At 41.0% G+C, this 23,724-nt stretch overlaps 1 protein-coding gene across 1 annotated transcript in view; it reads right to left on the reverse strand.

Annotated features, from left to right (window-relative positions):
* The window catches only part of SLC9A2 (solute carrier family 9 member A2), a 93,300-nt gene that overhangs the window by 30,385 nt on the left and 39,191 nt on the right, over window positions 1–23,724 (reverse strand). The window contains exon 3 of the mRNA XM_003274881.3: window positions 17,089–17,339. Coding sequence (XP_003274929.1) covers window positions 17,089–17,339 — 251 coding nt within the window. The remainder of the gene's footprint in view (window positions 1–17,088; window positions 17,340–23,724) is intronic.

Below are 23,724 nucleotides of genomic sequence, written 5' to 3' on the forward strand. Positions count from 1 at the left end.
TCCTATGGCTGCTGTAAGAAATAACCACAAACTGAGTGGCTTCAAACAATGCAAATTTCCATCTTGCACTTCCAGAGGTCAGAAGTCCAAAATCACATTAGTGGGCTAATATCAAGGTGGTGACAAAGCTTTTTCCTTCTGGAGGCTCTAGGGGAGAATCTGTCCCTTGCCTTCACTAGTTTCTAGAGGCCCCTTGCATTCCTTGGCTCATGCCACATCCCTCTGACCTCTGCTTCCCTAACCACATCTTCTCTGAGTCTGACTCTCCTACTCCCTCTCATAAGGGCTCTTATGATTATATCAAGGCCACCCAGATATTCCAATGGAATCTCCCCATCTCAGGATTTTCACCTAATCACATCCATAAAGTCCCTTTGGCCATAGAAGGTAACATATTAGCAGGGTCCAGGGATTAGGATGGGGACATCTTTGAGGCCACTATTCAACCCTTCCAGGTTGCATTCTCCTCCCCTAAACTGTATCTTGAACCAAGTGCATGGCCCAGATGAGCATGGCCTCTGCTGCTTGCATGCAATTGGGTGATAGAAGCTAGCAGGAGCTCTGTCACGCTGACTTGACGTGAAATCCTGGAACCTCCTCCAGCAGGCAATAGGAACCAGGAGAACAGGCTAGAAAGTGGCATCTGTCTCAGTAAGCCAATATCGGGTATCTCGCCAGCACTGCCCCAGATATAAATCACTGGTTACCCACATTTCTGAAAAATCTTCATCTTTCATATTTTGGCTTAATTTTTCTTTAGACTTTAAAAAGTAAGATTTCTCCAATACAAAATAATGAGGACAATAGATTAGATTAAGAATCTGAATTATAACATGTTTCATATATATAAAGAAAGACATGTATATAGAAACACACACTAATGAGCCTTTCAAAAATGTTGCTTTTTTAGGTACTTCATGTAGTGGAAAAAAAATGTTGCCAAGTAGAAAATTTGTAATAAAAGTAATTTATAATGGACATATTGTTTTTTTAAATTCTCTAATCCTATCCAAAAGATACTTCAAAAGGGTTTTATTATAAAGTACTTTAACTTATAGACAAATATGGAAAGAAATGAACACCAAAGTACCCACTACCCAGCTTTCTCCAGTCACTTCTATTTTTAAAAACAAAATGTCAGCTGTATAGTGGAAACGTCCATGATAGAGTTGATTCCTTATATTAACCCCATTCCCTTCTCTCCCTCTTGAGTTGATTTTTTTGAATCATTCAAAAACGTAACTTTAAAAAGCTGATGAATAGTGTTTTTCTAAATGTTCTAAACATTTCCCTCTGAAATTATGTTCATATCATTCACTGGGCAAAAAGTAAACCATACAGGCAAAGGTAATCTCCAGTTTATTACATGAGCAATTTAACAATGTCTATTTAGAAACAATTAAAATATACCTTTGGTGGCCGGGCACAGTGGCTCACGCCTGTATTCCCAGCACATTGGGAGGCCGAGGTGGGCAGATCACGAGGTCGGGAGATCGAGACCATCCTGGCTAACATGGTGAAACCCCGTCTCTACTAAAAATAAAAAAATTAGTTGGGTGTGGTGGCAGGCGCCTGTAGTCCCAGCTACTTGGGAGGCTGAGGCAGAAGAATGGCATGAACCCGGGAGGCGGTGCTCACAGTGAGCTGAGATTATTGCACCACTGCACTCCAGCCTGGGTGACTGAGCAAGACTCCATCTCAAAAAAAAAAAAAAAAAAAAAAAATATATATATATATATATACATACATATATAGCTTTGGTGTGGGAATAAAACATGAATTAATTTAACATGAATGTCCATAGGATCATTTTCCATTGCTTTGTATCCTTAATACGATACCAAGAGTGATGCTCACAGTAGCCAGACACCTTACTGTAACTCAGTGAAGTTTCCTACCAGCCTCAGTGAGACACCAAACAGGAAGAAAGAATGCCCTGGGTGGGTACCACAGGCCCTAGCATCTGGTAGTGTCCTGTTCAGGAAGTGCATGCATGTCTGTGGCACTGAGGCATCTGAGGGGCTGGGGGAAACATTCCTAAAGTTCCCATTCTGGTCTGCCATGTACAACTTGAGTCACCTGGCCTCTCAAGCAAAGGTCTGGGGGTGTTTTTATTGCAAAGAGATTTTTTTGTTTCAGTGTACTCTGACCTGAAGTCAAACCACCTCACCTTCAAACATATCAGAAGTAAACAAACTACAAATGAGCTAGTCTCCCTTCCACTAGAGAGGTACAGGCAAAACAGCCTCTTAGGGATAGAAAGAATGAAACCATCTCTGCCCACTCCACCAGGTCATCTTCTAGAGCTGATAGTCATCATCATCACAGTATATACATAAGAGTCTCCATTTCTCTAAAAGAATCACAAGAAACTTACAGAGCTGGCAAATGATGCAAGATAGTACCGGACTGTCCTTGGCCTTAATGGGTTTGAAGTATGTGGCTAGAAGAGTCCTTGGGTACAATGTCACATCACAGCATTATCACAGTGTCACCACACTATCAAGAGATGAGATTTCTTCCTCCATCACATGAACACATGAGGATTTCATGCCTGAAGTCCACAGCCTCACATCCTCATTCTGTGTCATCAGTATGACATTGTCCCCAACAAAATAATAGCCTAAATAGATTCTTAATATTATAGAAAATTCTGGTTAAGTTTCTTAATTCTAAAGCTTCAAAATAAAACTATTGGCCTTCAATATTCCTAGTACATCCTTACTTTTATTAGCTCATGTCATTGAATTATCTTTCCCCCCTTTTCATGCACGTCTCTCTCTCTGTCTCTTTTTATTTTCCATACCTAGTTAATATGATTGTGAAGTGCAATTTAACATCAACCAACATTTTCTGAGCATCCATTCTGAGCCAAATTCTGTGCTGGGATCCAGGAAGATGAAAGCAAGTAAGACCCAATTTCTGCCTTCAAGAGTTCACAGTCTAAGGGAAGAAACAGACACAAAGAGATCATCGGAACACAACACTGTACGTGCTAGAATGAGGAAAGGGAAGATGCTATAGAAGTGCAGGAAAGCAAAGGGTGGCTTCTGCTACAAAAGAGGACATTTGAACAACGTCTTCATGGATAAGCTCACCTATCAGGAAAAAGAGGAAGTGAGTAATTCAGGGAAAAGCAGCAGCCATATGCAAAGGTATAAAAGAAATAAACAGGGTGGTGCATTCAGGAAACTGCCAAATGATTCTGTTAACTGGAGGAGGGGAAGATGAAAATGTTAAGAGATGAGGAAGGATGAAAGAAGTTAAGGCTCAATGACACTGTTATACTTAACGCTTAGGAGTTTTAACTTTATAGGCTGGAGAGAAAAATGAGAAATTATAAATTCAATCACATAATTAATGTCTATCTCCCCAACCAAACTGGACTGTCCATGAGGAAAAAGAAAAGTGTTGCCAATGCTTGGCATAGTGTCTGGCATGTATTTTGCATCAATGAGTACATGGATGAATCATTACAGGAATGGTGGTGCAGTATGAATATATTTTCTCTATATCCATTGCCCATTTCGCATTCCAAAGCATGCCCAGATTTCGATAGGTCTTAGGCTCCATTCTGTAGGACAGTGTGGAGATGAGGCATGCACAAAATTCGCAGATGCACCCTGCTATGTTATTATCTTGCCCCACTTTAACATAAATGTGTGGTGATTATCACCAATTTAGAGATAGAGAAGGGAGAGCACTATAATTAGTGGTTTTCACCTACACCAGCAATTGAGGTTTTCTTTATCAGTATATCAATCAAAATACAGTGTAGGACAATTCAGGCCAGCTATAGACACTACCTCAAAAGAGTTTTTTTGTTGTTGTTTTGTTTTTTTTTTTCCCTGGGGAGGGTGGGTGGAAATAGACTTTCCTTTCTACTTAAATGATTTGTCATTTGACTATTTTCTGAATAGAAAATTCTAACAGATACTTTTTTCTCTGTATTACTTCATGACTCCATTATTAACCTGCTTTCCACAGATATTTATTTCTTTTCTACCAGAATGTGTGCTTTGAGACTATGGACTAATGCTTAGCATGGTCTGTGCCTATAGTGGTACCAAGTACAAGTTCAATTAATGCTTGTTAAGTCTAGTTTAAGGAAGATCCAGAGTGCTTTACGTACAATCTGAACTGTGTAGAATTAACCAATTAAGCAAAATTCTTTTGCTCCCATTCCATATGATTTTAAAAAGTATGAATTCAATTGCAGGAAAGTATCACCCAAATGATATTTGTATATTCTCAATTAAGGCTTTGCCAAATATGAAAGCATATTCCACTAATCAGTGCCAAGCATATGCAACGATGAAGCCCAATTAAAAAGCTTTTTCTGTATTGATTAAAGCCAGGTCTTGTGGTGACTCAGGGTTACGTTGCATGCTCTCAGAATAAAGTACTCACTCAAGTGAGGTAAATTAAATTATTCCAGGGCATGAATGTACTATACAGTGAATTGCTTCTTCCAGAAAACCTGACAACCAAGAGAAACAGAGTTTGACATATGAGAAACTGCAAACAACAATTGTTTTTTAAAACAGGATCCAAGCATAAAAACTGAACAATCTTTTTTAAAAATATCAAAAATGAAATAAAGTACATTGAAACTCTCACGTCCTGGATTAATCATGAAGCCTTGTCCATTGCATAAATTTCTGCAACTTTTTTCTCCTGTATAACTGCTTTCAATTCAATTCAACTAATGTTTATAGATCACTTATTGGCACCTCAAGCAACTCTGGTTACATGGAGAGAGAACACCAAAGGATCACAACTCAGTGTCAACAGCGTCATGAAGCACAGGCATCAAGTGTCCCATGGAGTCTCCCCACTCTAGCTAGGGAGTGTTAAGAAAAGCCTCAGAGAGGCAGGAAGATTTGACCAACATTTTGATGATGGAATTAAGGTTTTCCGGGTGGAGGACTCCTGGTCTATGTGGGCTACAGGTGGGGCCTGGGTATGTGAAACCTGCATACAACAATCCTGCACCGGACACATACATGGAATACGTTGTGGTTCTACATGAGTCCTAGAAACATCAGCATGAGTTTCTGCTTTCTGGAAGTTCTTACATCTACTAGTATGTATATTAGAGCAGTATGGACTGTGGACCACGTGTAAATGTTGCAAAACTACAAATGCCTGTGCCCCATCCAAGGCCTATATCAGAATCTCTGGCTGAGGCCTGGGATTCTGTCATGTAATGACATTTCCAGGTGATTCCTAAACGCATTAACATTTAAGGACAGGAAATGGGAGTATAGGCAGGGGGTTCCAAAGAGGAAGGAGAAATGAGAAAAAAGAGCTGAAATTTGAGTGATTTTATTTAAAATTGTGTTGGAGGGTGAGCATAAGGGTTAACATGGGATTTGAGGAGTAATGTGGATTTAACTACATTTGCCAACTATTCTTCCTTCCTGTCTCTCAATTTTTATGACTTGGATCTAGGTGCAGGTCTCTGTGTTCTCTTGCCTAGACTGGTTAGTGTGCAGGCATCTTCACACATTTTTTTTCCTGTCTGAGTCTCTACCTAGGCACCTTATCCCTGCTGACAGCAGCATTTCCTGATCCTCTTCCTTAATCAAGGATTCCTCAGCCCTAGGGCAGCCAGTCAGACTGGGGCCGTGACCTACAGCTTTCACCCAGAGTACCATGAAAAATTCATCAGTTGTAAGTGTCATGGTGTAAAAAAGTTTTGGAAGCACTCTGATTATGTATTTATCATAAAACAAAAATACAATTGTGTCACTTCTCCTTAAAGATTCCAAAGGCTCCCACCTGCCTATAGCACACAACAGGTCTGGCAAGACCAAGGACCCCTCCTTCTCACCAACCTAGAGTTCAGTTCACCTTGGAGCCTTCAATTACACCTCTGCCTCTACCCAGAATGTCCCTCCTTTCATCACTGAGGCTTCAACCCAAGCATCATCAACATTTCTATCCCAGTATATTTTACTATAAAGGATTGAGCTTTCCTTGCTAACCTGTAGTCAACACAGATTGGGATGGCGGTCTCACTCAAAGTGAGTTTAAGTTCACTGCCTTCTTCTGGCAACAAACCCTACTTCTCATGTCACAGGGCTGGTCATGTGACACAGTCTGATCCCATGACAGTTCTCCAAACCCCAGGGCCAATCACAGTGCTTCCTCTGAAATGTTTTCTAACAGGACCTGGCAGGGTAAATCTCACTTTACTCTTCACTGACGGAGCTGCAGAGATATAAAGCTCGATTTGTCTGTGACCCTGGTTTCATGCTTTGGAGATGGCTAACCAACTAGAAGGAAGCCTTCTCATGAAGGGACACAAAGTTAACAGAGAGAAATGCTTAAGCAGACATAGGAGTCCCTTGTCCTATCACCGTAAGGCTAAATCTCACCTGTCCTCTCAAAAATGTATTTATTCGCATGAGCCAGGAAATCCCTCCTTTCTTGCAGGGAAAAGAAAGAGAGATCAGACTGTTACTGTGTCCATGTAGAAAGGGAAGACATAAGAGACTCCATTTTGAAAAAGACCTGTACTTTGAACGATTGCTTTGCTGAGATGTTGTTAATTTGTAGCTTTGCCCCAGCCACTTTGCCCCAGCCACTTTGACCCAACTTGGAGCTCACAAAAACATGTGTTGTATAAAATCAAGGTTTAAGGGATCTAGGGCTGTGCAGGACGTGCCTTGTTAACAAAATGTTTACAAGCAGTATACTTGGTAAAAGTCATTGCCATTCTCTAGTCTCAATAAACCAGGGGCACAATGCACTGTGGAAAGCTGCCGGGACCTCTGCCCTTGGAAGCGGGCTATTGTCCAAGGTTTCTCCCCATGTGATAGTCTGAAATATGGCCTCGTGGGATGAGAAAGACCTGACTGTGCCCCAGCCTGACACTCGTAAAGGGTCTGTGCTGAGGTGGATTAGTAAAAGAGGAAAGCCTCTTGCAGTTGAGATGAAGGAAGGCCACTGTCTCCTGCCTGCCCCTGGGAACTGAATGTCTCGGTGTAAAACCCGATTGTACATTTGTTCAACTCTGAGATAGGAGAAAAACCGCCCTATGGTGGGAGGCGAGACATGTTTGCAGTAATGCTGCTTTGTTATTCTTTACTCCGCTGAGATGTTTGGGTGGAGAGAAACATAAATCTGGCCTACGTGCACATCCAGGCATAGTACCTTCCCTTAAACTTAATTATGATATAGATTCTTTTGCTCACATGTTTGTTGCTGACCTTCTCCTTATTATCACCCTGCTGTCCTACTACATTCCTTTTTGCTGAAATAATGAAAATAATAATCAATGAAAACACGGAACTCAGAGGCCAGTGCCGGTGCAGGTCCTTGGTGTGCTGAGTGCCGGTACCCTGGGCCCACTGTTGTTTCTCTATACTTTGTCTCTGTGTCTTATTTCTTTTCTCAGTCTCTCGTCCCACCCGACTAGAAATACCCACAGTGTGGAGGGGCAGGCCACCCCTTCATTTCTGACTTAACCTGGTTTGAATTTGGCTTCCTTCATTAACACAGAGCTTCTCTCTACTGTTTCAGCTGGGCACCTGACTACAAAGATGTCTGGTGACTCAAGTTACGTCAAATAACGGGGGATTAACTGTGAGGACACAAGTGGAAAGATAGAATCAGGGCCACTTGGCCAGGTCCCCTGGGAATACTGACAAAGTCAGACCTCATGTTTGATTGAGGTAAGGGAAATGGCAGCAGCAGGAGAGAGTACGTAAGAGAAATGCTACAGCATCAAGAGGAGCTGCAGGCAGCCTCTGCTCGCCCTAGAAGCCAACACAGGAGGGCCTGGGGTTCATACCAGGCCAGTGTCCTTGCCTGTCCAGAGAATTGCTGAGAAGTAAACTGAGGTTTGTTCAAGCAAGGAGAAAGAATAACGGGTTCTCCTTGGGACACGTATCATGTCAAGGAAGGGCCAACCTTGACTTCCATAGCTGTATTCCTGGCTCTAACCTCCTCATGAAGGGGCTGAAAAACTGATTTAATCCATGTGTCCAAGCGTGTCATCCTCAGAAGTACTAGCTGGGTGGTAAGTGTACATTTCATTTCAGTTTTACTGAAAAAATTTTTATTAAAAAAGAAAAAGTGGCCAGGCATGGTGGCTCACGCCTGTAATCCCAGCACTTTGGGAAGCCAGGACAGGTGGATCACCCAAGGTCAGGAGTTTGAGACCAGTCTGACCAACATGGCAAAAACCCATCTCTACTAAAAATACAAAAAATTAGCCGGCGTGGCAGCGGGTGCCTGTATTCCCAGCTACTCGGGAGGCTGAGACAGGAGAATGGCGTGAACCCAGGAGGCAGAGCTTGCAGTGAGCCGAGATCACGCCACTGCACTCCATCCAGCCTGGGCGACAGAGCGAGACTCTGTCTCAAAAAAAAATAAAATAAAATAAATAAAAAATAATTATTTCTCAGCAAATATACATTTCTGACTTATTATCTTGTTTTGTATTTTGGCCTACACATTACCAGAAAGTAATATATTTCCTACAATATTCTTGAAATATAGGCCAGAAAGGATATCATCATTTTTAAAAAATCATAAATGGTCAAGAAACTGTCCAAAAAGCAAAGTGATGGCAGCATTTTCAGTTACACAAAAATATCTACTCTTCAAATAGATTTGGAAGAATCAGTTCTTAATTCAGGAGCGAATTGTTAAAGTTTTGTGTAATTTAAAGTTAGCAAGGAAATATCAAGTTTTTTCTTGTCTAAAAGATTCCAATATACCTCTAAAATCTACCGTTATCTGCACTGAAGGAGAAAAGCAATGGTATTATTCATCTTAATAACAAAAATAGCAACATCAATATCCTATCTTTTTAGCTAAATATTCTAAGAATGCAGTGAATTGATTTTCATAAGCCAGTCAAGTACAGCATTTATTGGATTTATTATGCATTTACCAATTTTTCCTAGAAAATGAGCTTTTCTGCTTGTGTTTCACTTAAACTTATATTACTATTCCTTGAGTACCCAATATATTAATTATTCCTTTAGTACCTTGACCACTTGATAAACACCAGAAGACACTAAGACACAGGTGACAAGTTGAGGGAAGACTGACTAGCTTCATAATGTATTCCTGATAATCTTCAAGAATGGAATACATAATCTTACTTAGGATGAGTTTTGTTTGTTTGATTTTTTTTGCCTCCATCAAAAATCAATATCTTTTGGCATTAGCTAGAATAAAGACCTATAGACCTTCATATAGAGGCTCAATTGATCTTCAGTCAGTTTGCAGAGTAAACACAGATAAAAACAGAGATGAAAATAATGTCTTTAATGTTGTTTTACCTCTAAGATGAGGCAAGAAAATATAATGTTTTGAATACTGACTATTGTATAAGTTTACAAATTCAATTTGCAAAATATATATATATTATCTCAACCCAGGGAATCTGTTTTAAAGTACGCTGCTCATTCCTGCAGGAGCCACAACTTTCCCTCCCACTTTAGATTTTGAGGATATTTATATCAAAACCCCCGAATGTGGACCTAGGGAAACATTTTTCATTTTCACAATGTGGCTTTAGTTTGACATCTTAATCATCACAAGCCACTTCAGAAGAACCTCCAATTTCCCTTCAGTCTCTCCTTCCTTATTTTCTTTCTAAACTTCCCCATTCTCAAAGAAATATTCTTTATAAAGAACACAATTATCATCAGAGTGGTGAGAGCATTTCTCTTTTATTCCCCCCATCTTTTCATGACCTATTTTTTACCTTATCAAAAGGAATAAAACATATGTCACCAAGTCTTCAAATATCCAAGTAGAAAACACTAGTGGTGAACACTACAGAACAAGTGTCTAATAGGAATCATCGGAGCTGTATATGTAATCTGCAGTTTCCTACTATCCACAGTGAAAGACATGAAAAGAAACTGAAGGTAATTTTCAGGGCATATTTATGTAACTCAATATGTCTAATACATTGTCATTTCAACATCAAATGAGTATAGAAATTACTAATGAGATACTCTAGAATCCGTTTTTTCCTACTCAGTCTTAAAAATCTGCTATGTATTTCTAAATTTATTATTATTATTATTTTGAGATGGACTCTCATTCTGTCTCCGAGGCTGGAGCACAGTGGTGCAATCTCGACTCACTGCAACCTCTGCCTCCTGGGTTCAAGCGATTCTCCTACCTCAGCCTCCTGAGTAGCAGCTGGGATTACAGGCATCCACCACCATGCCAGGCTAATTTTTGTATTTTTTAGTAGAGACGGGATTTTGCTGTATTTTCCAGGCTGGTCTCGAACTCCTGACCTCAAGTTATGCACCTGCCTTGGCCTCCCAAAGTGCTGGGATTACAAGCATGAGCCACCATGCCCAGCCTCTGCTGTGTATTTTAAACTTACAACACAACTCACTTCTACTTTCAAGTGCTCAGAAGCCACACATGGCTGGTGGCCACCCTACTGGACAGGACCGAGGAAAGAAGTGACAGCCACTATTTTTGTTCCTCCTTCAAAGAACCAAGCAAATGCTGGGGTTCATCTATTGAATCTACTAAACAGTTTAAACCGTAAAAATAAATACAAATAATTTCATGAATTGTTTACATTTGTCTAGGTTAAGGTTCATAATTTCCAATTCCTTTCTGTCTTTACTAGTCTTACCCTACAGTTCAGGCAAAGTTATACAATAGAAAATAAAAGATAATCACAAGCTTTTTGTTGCTTTCTTTGTTTTTCCTTTTTCCTGAATATGTCCAAGAAATTAAGGGGTATATGCTTTGTTTTCATATCACTTAATTTCTAGCATCATTTTACTACCTTTCCTCCTCCCACCCCAGGCTTATTTATGTTTGGGGTGGTCATACCAGATTTTAAAGTGGTCAGTCTTGGCCAGTCAGAGCTATCAGTGAAAGCATACACTATAATTAAAAGTAAAACTATTATTAGTCAAGGCAATGTAACGTACAATGACCCAGTGAGAAGAGAAGAAACAGGGAGCCAGAGATCTAAGGCTCTAGTGTGGATTCCCCGCTTCCTTCTCTGTAAACTCTCTTCCTGCTCTTCTTTACATTTCAGGACGTTGAGATGAGGGTCAGTTGGCATCATGTGTTTGAAAGCATTTTATAAACATGATGCGTCACATAATGTTTTATGAATGTCCTACAATGTCTTGTGTTTATTTTTATTCTTTGTAAACACAAGTAAACATGTTGAACTGGTTATTCTGGCATGTAGGGCTATCGCTTAACACTCTTGGATGTTGAAGAGATGGTCTCCTAAATGCTACAAAGTGTGGGTAAACCAAAAGGAACTAGGATAGGCAAAAAAAAAAAGGCATGCTTTCCTATTCTTTTCTCAAAGTGTTAAACAGATGACAATTATCAGCTCCTACAAAGAAAAACAGGAAGAGAGCATGTGAGCTTCACACCTTCACCAGTGACTACTTCAGTCCAGCAAGCTGGAGCTACTCCTGGATTTCATTCCTAAACCTATCATTCTGGAAATTCCCATGACAAATTTACTCATTTACGAATTTGCACCGGGATGTGCTGGGTTTTTTTTTTTTTTGGTGGGGGGAGGGGATATTGCACATAAACAAGACTGGCCTGGTAACTGGGGACGCAGGGTCAGGTCTCATTCTCCACTGAGTTATCTGACAGCCATGTTTTGTCCATCTGGGCCTCGATTTATTTATTCATAAGAATGAAACTAATCACCAGTTTCTACTTTCTTTGCAATAGTGCTGCTAGAATAATTAATGATAAATAGAAAATACTTAGAAAGCACCCTTAAGGAAAGATATACTAAGGAATTATTAATCCATCAAAGCAGAACTAAAAGATATTGGGCACGGCCGGGTGCGGTGGCTCACGCCTGTAATACCAGCACTTTGGGAGGCCGAGGTGGGCTGATCACGAGGTCAGGAGATCAAGACCATCCTGGCTAACACGGTGAAATCCCATCTCTACTAAAAATACAAAAAAAATATTAGCAGGTACTCCCAGCTACTTGGGAGGCTGAGAGGCAGGAGAATGGCATGAATCCGGGAGGGGAGCTTGCAGTGAGCAGAGATTGTGCCACTGCACTCCAGCCTGGGTGACAGAGCGAGACTCTGTCTCAAAATAAATAAAAATAAAAGTAAAAAAATAGAAAAATAAAAAAATATTGGGCACCTACTCTCCTATCTGAAGGAGGAGTTAGCCATTTTCAAAATTTGCTGCTGTGGAGGCCAAGTACGCCCTTTTCCCTTCTGGTCAATGTGTGTTTCCAATGTCCCACTTATTAGAGCCCAGGGGACTGTGTAGTATAGAAGGGGAGGATCAGAAAGGACCTGAAGTCCAAAAGTGGATAACAAACTTTGGCTTAAGTTGATTTCTGTAATGGCCCTGAATTTTAGTGATCAATTTATCCAACAGTTAGTGTCCTTGGGTAAAGAAAGTAAAATGAGGTCAAATACACCATTGTCCATAGGAATCATCAGTGCTTTGACTCTGAGCATTTTTCTGAATATAAAGTTCAAAACACATGAGTCAAGGCAAGAATTTCTAAAATCAATAACCATTAGTCACCTCTCATGCCCTGCTATAGCGCTTTGATACTCAAAAGTGTCCAATGCTATTGATATGTGAAGTTTCTGGTTTAAGGGGCTATGGAAACTTTCCCTTAACTATAGTTCTGGTGCTGTGGAAACCGAAACACACATATGTATGCACACACACACACACATATGCACACATTTCCCTATTGCCACAATTTATTCCAGTACAGAAATGAGTAGAAGAATATTAGAAAACAGAGAATTGTGTTTACCCTATTAGTGTTTGAGTCTAAAACCCTTCTGAATATATAGTAAAACATAAGTGTAAATCATTCCTTAACATTAAATTAGGTTTTGGAGTATTAGGAAGGGCCACATAGGGGAAAACAAATTTAAGAATGCTCAGAAGACATCTCTCCAAATATTTTGTAAGACAGTAGACTTCACCTCATTATTTAATTTACTTGTCAGTAAAAAGCCTATAAAACCACAGTCTTATGATAAAATTAAATAGCAGCAACAGTAGACTTTATGAACACCTGAGGTACATTGCTTCCAGCATCTTTCCAAAGAAATCAAGATATTGAAATCCTGTCCAGCAGTTTCCTCTAAAAGCGTCCTTGCATTTTTAACCCAAATCAAAATCTTCTGTTACTGAGAAGATTGTTTCTTTTTGATTAGATTCATCTAGTAACTACCTGCTCATTAAGTAAGTGACATCCTTCTACAACAGGCTGCCCAAGAGTCAACGAAGCTAATGTAGAGGGTTACAGGCTCTGAAAGGAAACACGAAGAGGACAGGAGAAGGAAGGATGGATGGAAGAAGGTGGAGGAGGGAGAGATGGAGGAGAGCAGGCAAAACTCAGGAAAGCCAAGTTTCACAACTGGGTTACAAATCATTACAGACGCAGTTTAACTTGTCTCCCCGCCCAGCAGCTGCCTGTCCTCTCTGCCTAGTTTCATTTCTCAGGAGCTGCCCATTTCTTTTAAGAAAACAAGGGAAAGTCCTGAGCATTCTCAGTACGTCAGGTGCCTGCACTCCCATTAACCTTAAAATTGGTTTATAAATCGTAAAAGAGAGAGCGCAATTAGTACAAAGTATGATAGGAATTTCTAAACTCAGTACAATTTAAGCCCAGGAAAAATGACGAGTTCTGTAAAAGAGGTGTGTGTAGATATGCATTTTTAATTGCATCATTACGCTGTATCCCCTGGACTAAAGTAAATACAGTAATTACAATGTGGAAGTGTACATAATGCACTTTAGAGAGGGGCGGGGCATGCACATCTGTGATCTACACCATAAGGAAGCAACACACGGTCAGGTTTTGAATGGCATACTGATTACCCCACATTAGAAAAGAGGGTATAACTTCGGAGAGCAAACATACCCCAATGTGAATGTGTACCTGCATTTGTCACGACAGAATAATGGGTGCACATGGTAATTTTGATGCAAAAATGTTTACATCACCGGTAATATCTTATTTAAGGACCCATTTATTATTTTGGTATACTATGAGCAATGACGATATTAGTTTATTTTGTTATTTTTTATTTTTTTGAGACCGAGTCAATCTGTTGTCTGGGCTAGAGTGCAGTGCTGTGATCTTGGCTCACTGCAACCTCCACCTCCCAGTTCAAGTGATTCTCCTGCTTCAGCCTCCTGAGTAGCTGGGATTACAGACACACACCACCATGCCAGGCTAATTTTTGTATTTTTTTAGTAGAGACGGGGTTTCATCATGCTGGCCAGGCTGGTCTTGAACTCCTGACCTTGAGTGATCCACCCACCTCGTCCTCTCAAAGTGCTGGGATTACAGGCATGAGCCACTGCGCCTGGCCAATGACAATATTAGTTTAAATGTAATAAAGAAATTTCCTCTACACTAAGTTGTCAAGAAAATCTTCACTTTGAAGTTGGAAACAAAGGCCCAGAAACCACAGCAGAGAATTACCTGTGCTATTTATCAGGAATATGTGGCCCTATTTATCTCTTACTTCTGAATTCCTGGCATAAGTAAACCTGTGATCCCATCTTCACAAGAGGCCAGTGACTTGTTTTTTTGTTTTTTTGTTTTTTTTTTTGAGACGGAGTCTCACTCTGTTGCCCAGGCTGGAGTGCAGTGACGCAATCTCAGCTCACTGCAACCTCCGCCTCCCGGGTTCACGCCATTCTCCTGCCTCAGCCTCTCCGAGTAGCTGGGACTACAGGCAGCCGCCACCACGCCCAGCTAATTTTTTTGTATTTTTAGTAGAGATGGGGTTTCACCGTGGTCTTGATCTCCTGACCTCGTGATCCGCCCGCCTCGGCCTCCCAAAGTGCTGGGATTACAAGCATGAGCCAGTGACTTGTTATAGCATAGGCCTTCCCTTCCATCATCGACATTGGGGATGCCCCACTATTCCTACCCCATCCAATTCTTCAACTTTCCCCCCATATGCTGGATCTTTAAGAACTCCAATTCCTGCCTGTGAACATCTGGCAAACTGACAAATTTACATAGCTCCTTTGTGGGTTCTAGAACGTTTACATATACTCAGACTTGCAATGCAATTCAAGGTTCTCATACCCTGACTCTTGCTAGAACAACACTGCTGGAAACTAGATTCTAAGTCCTGTCCCCACACACTTTTTAGAGACCTTGTAACTAGCTGGTCATACATTTTCAATGACACTGGCCAAAGAACAGTGAGGAAACTGGAAGTCATACAAATGATATGAATAGCAACCAGGAAGACATGGAACATTTCATTACTGGGTCAAACTAGATTAATGCGTTGCTTTATTTAGGTTTCTCTGTGAAACAGAAAACCACCCAACCTGTAACTCAGGGCTTTCATGACCCCAGGTTCCACTCTGTTTGTGTAGGGGGTCTTCGACTTCCTCCACCACAAACCTCATCTGCTTCTGATACAGACGTACTGATACATGGCAAAAGTCAAACTAGACCCCAATCAAATGATCATCTTAATCAGATTGGAAGAGAAAATTTCAGGAAGATCTAGGTTTATGCTTACAGCTGCAAAATTCTAAATATGTATGGCAGGTCCTAGCATTTAGCCTAGTGCATATGGAGCTGTAAATACATATTTGTCAAAGTAAAAAAAAATGTAAAAGCATTCCATTACTAAGTATTTCTCACTGACCACATACAGGATCTTACCATAATAGAATAGAAACTTGTTTTTGGAAGCTACAGAAACATCCACACCCAATAAGCAGCCTCCGCCTCCTTCAAAGTGATCCTCCAAATGCTACAACAGGATTCAAACTCCATCATTCATCAGCCTACTTGTCTAACTTCTCAAAAACTTCCTTCAGAACCAGTTAGTGCATGAGACACTAACCATATCTTTAGTAAATAAACAATTCCTGGCTTTATACATTTCCTGCTTTATAATCCTGCATCTTTGTTTAAAAAGCTAAACTGGCTGGGCGCGGTGGCTCATGCCTGTAATACCAGCACTTTGGGAGGCCTAGGTGGGCGGATCGCGAGGTCAGGAGATGGAGACCATACTGGCTCACAGGGTGAAACCCTGTCTCTACTAAAAATACAAAAAAAATCAGCTGGGCATGGTGGCGGGCGCCTATAGTCCCAGCTACTCAGGAGGCTGAGGCAGGAGAATGGCGTGAACCCGGGAGGCGGAGCTTGCAGTGAGCCGAGTTTGCGCCACTGCATTCCAGCCTGGGCAACTGAGGAAGACTCCGTCTCCAAAAAAAAAAAAAAAAAAAAAAGCTAAACTGAAATTGCGTGCTCACAACTCTCATTCGCTGATTTTGCTTTGAATGACTAAGCTGTTATCCCAAATCAAATCTACCATTCAAAATATTTCTATGACTAAGGTTATGCCAATGAATATCCATAAGCCATTCCAGAACTCCAAGAGCAGCCTGGGATGCAACTTTGTTGGAATAAGCTTATAGGTTCCCACGTGGACAACCCTGATTGGGCATCAAACTCATACAATACTTGGTGCCTGACCAAGATCCACCCCAACAGTTTACTGTCATATTTCATGAGACCCAGAAGAATGTTTAAGCAGCTTACTATCTGAGCAACAGATCATGGTAGCATAAGTTTTGCTGATATATATTTCCATTTCTCTGTAACAAAATGTAAGAAAAATCTTTTTTTTGTTGTTGTTTTTTTTTTTTAAGATGGAGTCTCGCTCTGTCACCCAGGCTGGAGTGAAGTGGCACAATCTCGGCTCACTGCAAGCTCTGCCTCCCGGGTTCACGCCATCCTCCTGCCTCAGCCTTCTGAGTAGCTGGGACTACAGGTGCCCACCAACACGCCCGGCTAATTTTTTGTATTTTTAGTAGAGACGTGGTTTCACCACGTTAGCCAGGATGGTCTCGATCTCCTAACCTTGTGATTCACCCGCCTTGGCCTCCCAAAGTGCTGGGATTACAGGTGTGAGCCACCGTGCCCAGCCGAAAAATCTATTTTTAATTGTTCTTAAAAGAATAAGAAAATCTAGTGTTTCATATAACTTATTCAACTTTAATATCTTGGCTGAGAAGGCATGCATTCAATGAAATGTCATCATCGAGCACTTTTAACAAAGAAGTACTTACGCCATGATGCCCGAGAGGTGAAACATTTCGGCTGTGATGTAGGACAAATAACTGTACAGGAAAACAAAGAGTGGCTCGATCACTCGGATATTATGGGTGAATCGAGTAGTAAATGCTGCTATAAAGCCCAGGAAGATGCCAATCAGCACCCCACCGATTCCCACAACAAAGAAGTTGGCGATTCCCGCAAACACATCAATGGTCTCAATGGTTTTCATCTGGCAAAACGACTTGAACAAGTTGTACAGGACCTGCAGGAAAAAGAAAACACCTAGTCAAAACCCTTTCCCGTTTCCCCATTATCACTCTGGGTACAAACACATCTACGTGGCCTTCTAATAAGGACATTTCTTCTGTGTACCCAAGTAGGAAAGTGACAATCATTGTGTATTCGTTTGTCTCATATTTTAATACCGTAGCTTTAAACTAACCAAAAAACCTTTCAATAAAAGTGAGTTGTCAGGGAATTTATTTCTAAAAGTAAGGGAGAGGCAATTTCAAAGTTATTGCATAACTTATTCCAAAAACATTATTTTTTCCAGATATCATCTGAAAGATTATTTTAAAATATTTGTTTGCTATCCAGCACACCCAGCTCATGTTACCATTGCTTGGTAAGCAATACGACAGCAAGAAAGCTTATCAGTGCTGCTGTGAACACATTTACCTTATAAGGTCCTGTTGTGGAGCCACATGACAGAAGGGACCCACGCATCAGGACAGGTACCCAAGATGAGTCAGTCATCCTCCCGGTCACCAGTTCCTCACGCCACACTCCACCTCCTCTCCCTGCCCACACATACATATCTGGTGTAACTGAGACACACCCAAAGGAATTTTCTTCAAGCAAAGGGGCAGCAAACGCATATGTGTTTGTGTGTGTGTGTGTGCATCTGCTGAAACTTCATACATATTTTGTATATGAAACACTAGGTTTTCTTACTCTTTAAGAACAATTAAAAATAGATTTATCTTACATTTTGTTACAAAGAAATGGGAATGTACATCAGCAAAACTTCATGCTGTAATGAGACTGCTCTGTTGTTCTTTTTTTTTGAGTCTCACTCTGTCACTCAGGCTGGAGTGCAGTGGTGTGATCTTGATCTCAGCTTACTGCAACCTCTGCCTCCCGGGTTCTCCTGCCCCAGCTTCCCAAGTAGCTGAGATTACAGGCAGGTGCCACCACACCCGGCTAATTTTTGTATTTTTAGTAGAGATGGGGTCTCATCATGTTGGCCAGGCTGGTCTTGAACTCCTGACCTCAAGAGATCCACCCACCTCGGCCTCCCAAAGTGCTAGGATTACAGGCATGAGCCACCACGCCCAGCCTGTTGTTTGGTTCTTTACAGAGTCTTGGTTTAATGAAGCCTTCAAGAATGTTGGGCACTTCATGTCTGGTGGACAATATGCTTTCAACTTGTGTCTGGGGCCACTCAGCGAACTGAAATGGAAAGTCATGGCTGCAGCCCCACCACTTTCTTTTCACAAAATAAGCAAGTCAAATATCAGCCAAGCAGGTGGCCTGCTTCTTTTTCACTGTGATATTTACAACTCTGGGAGCACCTGGAATCTCCAGGAAAACCGACTGATAAGGATGTTAGGGAGAAAGGCTATGCTACACCCTCATTTGGGTTCTGAGAAACTCAAAACTGGTCCCATTTGTTCAAGGTCAAATGACACAAAATGTCAGAGGCAATATTAGCATCCAAGTCTCCTGACCTCCTGATTAAGTTGTTCAAGGTTCAATCATGGGAGAGTGAAGTCATACTGCCTGGTAAGCAGTGTGCGGCCTGGCAAATGCCATCTCACTTTTTCTACTTCACTTTATGGTCATAGGCTACCACGATATGGGTTTAATATGTTATTCTTTCCTCCTTTCTACTTGATTATAAGCTTCTTGTGATCAATCAACACCTTATTACAATTTACATCTTCCAAGTTGCCTAGCAGATGACAATAAATGTCTGTTGGCTTTGAAAAATAGTGGATTATTCCCTAGGAAACAGTGAACTTTTCCTTTTCCCTAATTGTTGGTGTAACACTCGAGATGATTTGCCATCCTACCACCAAGAAATGACTTCAGGGAAGAACAAAAGAGACTCATTCTCCTGAAAACTTAAATATTTTAAAGGCATCATTGTTTGCCAGACAGAGAAGAAAATGGCTCCATGTAGTACCCACTTCCACTTTGAACCTGCTGTCAGCATCGGTTTTCATCAGCATCAACACTCCACAGTTACTTCCTGAGACAGGATCACAGATGTTCTATATATACCCCTTGCCTCCAAACAGCCAAAGGCAAAAGGGACGGTCACCAGTGTCCCAGAGGAGAGGCGAGTTTCCCGGTCATCTGCTGCTGCATGGACAGCCTCTCTCCAGGGCCACTCAGGCACCACAGTTCTGTCTCCCGCCTCCAGCCTGCACCTGGGAGGGTCATCTGTTCTTTGCTCTAATCCCACTGCAGCCACTACAAGACCTACTTCCTTCAAAGTCTGCCACTCCATTTTCACATCAGGAAGGCCTCATAGTCTCAAAACACCTGGTACACTTTTTTTTAAAACTGTTTTCTAACACACTTCAGATTGCAAAGGATTTCATCACTGTTCCATAAAACACACCATGTTTATTCACTCCTGCTCCTGGTTTTCTTTCCTTGTCCTTTCTCTTGCCGGCAAACCACCCCAAACCTAGAGAATCTTTACCTATCTTCGGAGACACAGCTGAAACTGCTGTTGCCCTCAGGAGCCCTCCTGGTCCCCTCCAGCCTTTGCAAATACCTGGCCCTCTGACCTCCTGCACCACAGGTGATCTCCCAGAACATTCAGCATCTTGTACTGTTGGTGCTGAGTTTTGAGTGAGTGCCTCATGTCCCCAACAAAACTAGAAATTCCTTTAGCACAGAGCTAAGTTTCCTTTTCCTTTTCCTCCCTCTCATCTCTACACCCTAGTCCATCCAGTGCACTGAAGAGTTCTCTGAGGGAAGCCCAGGTACTCCTTCCACAGATTAACGGGCATCTGCAGCTGGGTCACACATTCCAAATCCTTACAAAACTATTTTCCTGGCAACTTAATGGGTCAAATCTATCAAAGGTACAGCCTGTCTTAAATCCCCCCTTAGACTCTGCAGAGTTAAGATGGGTCACAGGCACTGTACTCTCAGCACATTGGGCCAAAACTCCATTTTGATCCTTCTCCTGCCTGAGATGCCACGGCAGTGTCAGAGCTAATATCTCAGGTAGAAGCGTTACCTTAACAACCAGAAAGCTTTCCACAACCTCCCACCTGTTTTACAATGAACCTGATACTTAGTTAGTGATCAGCACGAGATAAAATTCTTCTGGTTACAACTGGCCGAAACCACATACTTAGTTCATTCCAGTTAAATCCTTTAATTGTATTATGAGGGAATCTATGCCTAAAAGTGTTTTAGAATTTTAATTTATATAGGTATATGTGTTATGTGTATATATTATGTATGTGGGCTACAAATGACTCTAGTGAGTCAGTGCAAAGTTGATCTCTCCTTGACACTTGTATTCTTAGATTAAAATGTCAGTGATACCTATGTACTAAATTCTATCATGGGCTAATTTGACAGCTTTGAAATCTTTCAAATAATCAAAGCTATACTGCTTAATGATATTTTTAAATCGCAAACATATATATATATTAACACTAGGAGTTATGAACTTTGAACTTTGATTTTAAAAGCACACTAATTCTGTGAAGTCATGTAAAGCAAGGGTACAAATTATACAAATACTGTTGTCTATCAGAATGGCTCTGTTTCAGAAAAAACAAGTTCATGTAATTTCTTCCTTATGAAACATACAGGATAATCATTTTGCATGTGAAATTTTAGAACTATTCTGCGTTTGCAAAATCAAAATTAAGATCCAAGTGGTCACTGCTTGCCCTCCATCTTCCTAAAGTTACTTTCCACTCCACAGCACACAGTGACTGGGCTTCTGGGGTCCATTACTGGCTTCTTTCTACAGAGCCAGCTCTCCTTACCCAAGCCTGGTTATGAGCAGATGGAGGAAACTCTTTAAGTCTTCTTGGAAAATTTATTAGAATATTCAGCAGCTGCATTAACATGTTCTAGAAATAACCCGAACAATCTTTGCCTAATAGGGAAATTTTGGAAAGTTTTCATACAACATTTATTCTAAGGGAAAACACAACAATCCTATTTAAAAATCACACCTTTATTTTTTTCAATTGTCATGTCTCTAGTTACTTCTAATCTACTACAGCCCTGTACAATAGCATGAAGTGTTTGATCTGCATTTCTCTTGCTTTGAGACATTTTCATGCTAGGTTTTCTTTGCTTCAGCTTTTCTAGCTCAATGTTGAATTTATCATAATTTGGGAAAGGAGTTAATGGCACTAACCTACCATGTTACCCATCTTCGAGATTATATACTATGACAATGAATTTTCTCCAATTAACCCCTATTCTTCTATCTGCAACTCCTAGTGACTCATCGTTTTTGCCATAGGCATCATGGTCCGTATTTTTAATACCTTTCCAAAGTCCATGAGTTCCTTAAACTAACCCCATTCTTCTATCTGCAACTCCTAATGACTCATCGTTTTTGCCATAGGCATCATAGTCCGTATTTTTAATACCTTTCCAAAGTCCATGAGTTCCTTAAACTAACCCCGTTCTTCTATCTGCAACTCCTAATGACTCATCGTTTTTGCCATAGGCATCATAGTCCGTATTTTTAATACCTTTCCAAAGTCCGTGAGTTCCTTAAACTAACCCCTATTCTTCTATCTGCAATTCCTAGTGACTCATAGTTTTTGCCATATGCATCATGGCCCATATTTTTAATATCTTTCCAAAGTCCGTTGAGTTCCTTAAACCTCTCCTAGGGATAAGCCTGAATGAATGAATCAAAGAATCTTCCACAAAACATCTCCACCTCTCATCTTTGAAGTTACCTGACTAGGAGATAAAATTAGAATTTTTGACACCATTGTTCTAATTATTCTTAACACACGCTCAATTCAGTACAGTACTCAGACAATTCAGTAAGAGAAACATCTAGTAGTTTATTCTTTGGCAAACCTGTGGGCATGCCCTCATATCTTGTGGATCTGGCTTTGAGGGTCCATGGACTCTCAGCCAGGGCAAGTAAGTTACCAAGGGAGGCTCTTAGATGTGAAACCACGACAGTGGTTCTGACTGACAGGCTCTGGCCATTCCCTGGTAAGAGCTTCCACCTCAAAGCACCAGCCAGGGCCTTTCTCTGTCTGTGCCCTCCTTCTGAGTGGAGTGACAAGCTCTCACTTTGGCTGCCTGCCTTCCCTGGGTCAGCCCTCCCTTTCTTTCCATAAAACCACAGTTGTGCCTCCGTGCCTCCTGAGAGGAAGCACAAGGTGTGTGTCTGGATGGCCTGCTACCTTTGCATACTCTAAACAGTGACTTAGCCAGACCCTATCCTGAGATCTGATTCGGGACAAACTCAAAGAATGGACCACTGAAGCTGGAAACCATCATTCTCGGCAAACTATCGCAAGGACAAAAAACCAAACACCGCATGTTCTCACTCATAGGTGGGAATTGAACAATGAGAACACATGGACACAGGAAGGGGAACGTCACACACCGGGGCCACTGAGATGTCTGAATAAAAATTTGATCAGAGGTGGGAAAGTAGTGTGGAGGCCTGGTGTGTTATTCTGAAACTAATTTGACTCTACTGAGCTGCCCTAGAAGGACTGTAACAGGTGCTCTTATTTCTTTGTAAAGTTCCCTTTGCACTAAATAGACTTACTCCAGGAATTCCCATTCAAATGTCCGCAGTCTCCCTCAACAGGGTAAAATTTACATATCGAGCATAAGTCAGAATGGAAAACTTCATGCCTTCTGCCTCTGGAAATTAGAATGAGTTATAAAATGTCTCTACTATTATGGCAGTTTCCCAGTTAAAATTTAATATCGGTAAGTTAATGACTACTCAGTTCATGAATAATGGAATATATGAAGTGGATTTGGTTACTTAAGTGAGGTAACTTAGCTGTCTTAAAAATATCTGTACTACAAATTGTGATTGATAAATTGTCTTCTATATAATAATGTTAACATGAAGTTAATGGATGTCCTTAGAGATGATATTTTATTCATTCTGAGGATTTGCTTTTGCAGTAGAATATAGGCTAACAGAGAATAAATCAGTTTCTATGTAGACTTTTATTTTATTATTATTATTATTGAGGTGGAGCCTCACTCTGTTGCTCAGGCTGGAACACAGTGGCGTGATCTCGGCTCACTGCAACCTCCGCCTCACTGGCCCAAGCGATCCTCTCACTTCAGCCTCCCAAGTAGCTGGGATAACAGGCGCTCATCACCATGCCCAGCTAATTTTTTTTCTTTTTTGTATTTTTAGTAGAGACAGGGTTTCACCATGCTGGCCAGGCTTGTCTCAAACTCCTGACCTTCAAGTGATCCACCTGCCTCAGCCTCCCAAAGTGCTGGGATTATAGGCATGAGCCTCTGCACCTGGCCTACTATGTAGACTTTTAAATGAGTCAGGAATGGCATTTTAATGATAAGAGCAAATGGAGAGGGAATTAAAAATTAAGTCCTTTAAACACAATCTTTTTCTGCCTCACTTTTCTTATCTG

The sequence above is a fragment of the Nomascus leucogenys genome, chromosome 14 (genome assembly GCF_006542625.1).
Source record: "Nomascus leucogenys isolate Asia chromosome 14, Asia_NLE_v1, whole genome shotgun sequence".
In the NCBI taxonomy this organism is placed as follows: Eukaryota; Metazoa; Chordata; class Mammalia; order Primates; family Hylobatidae; genus Nomascus; species Nomascus leucogenys.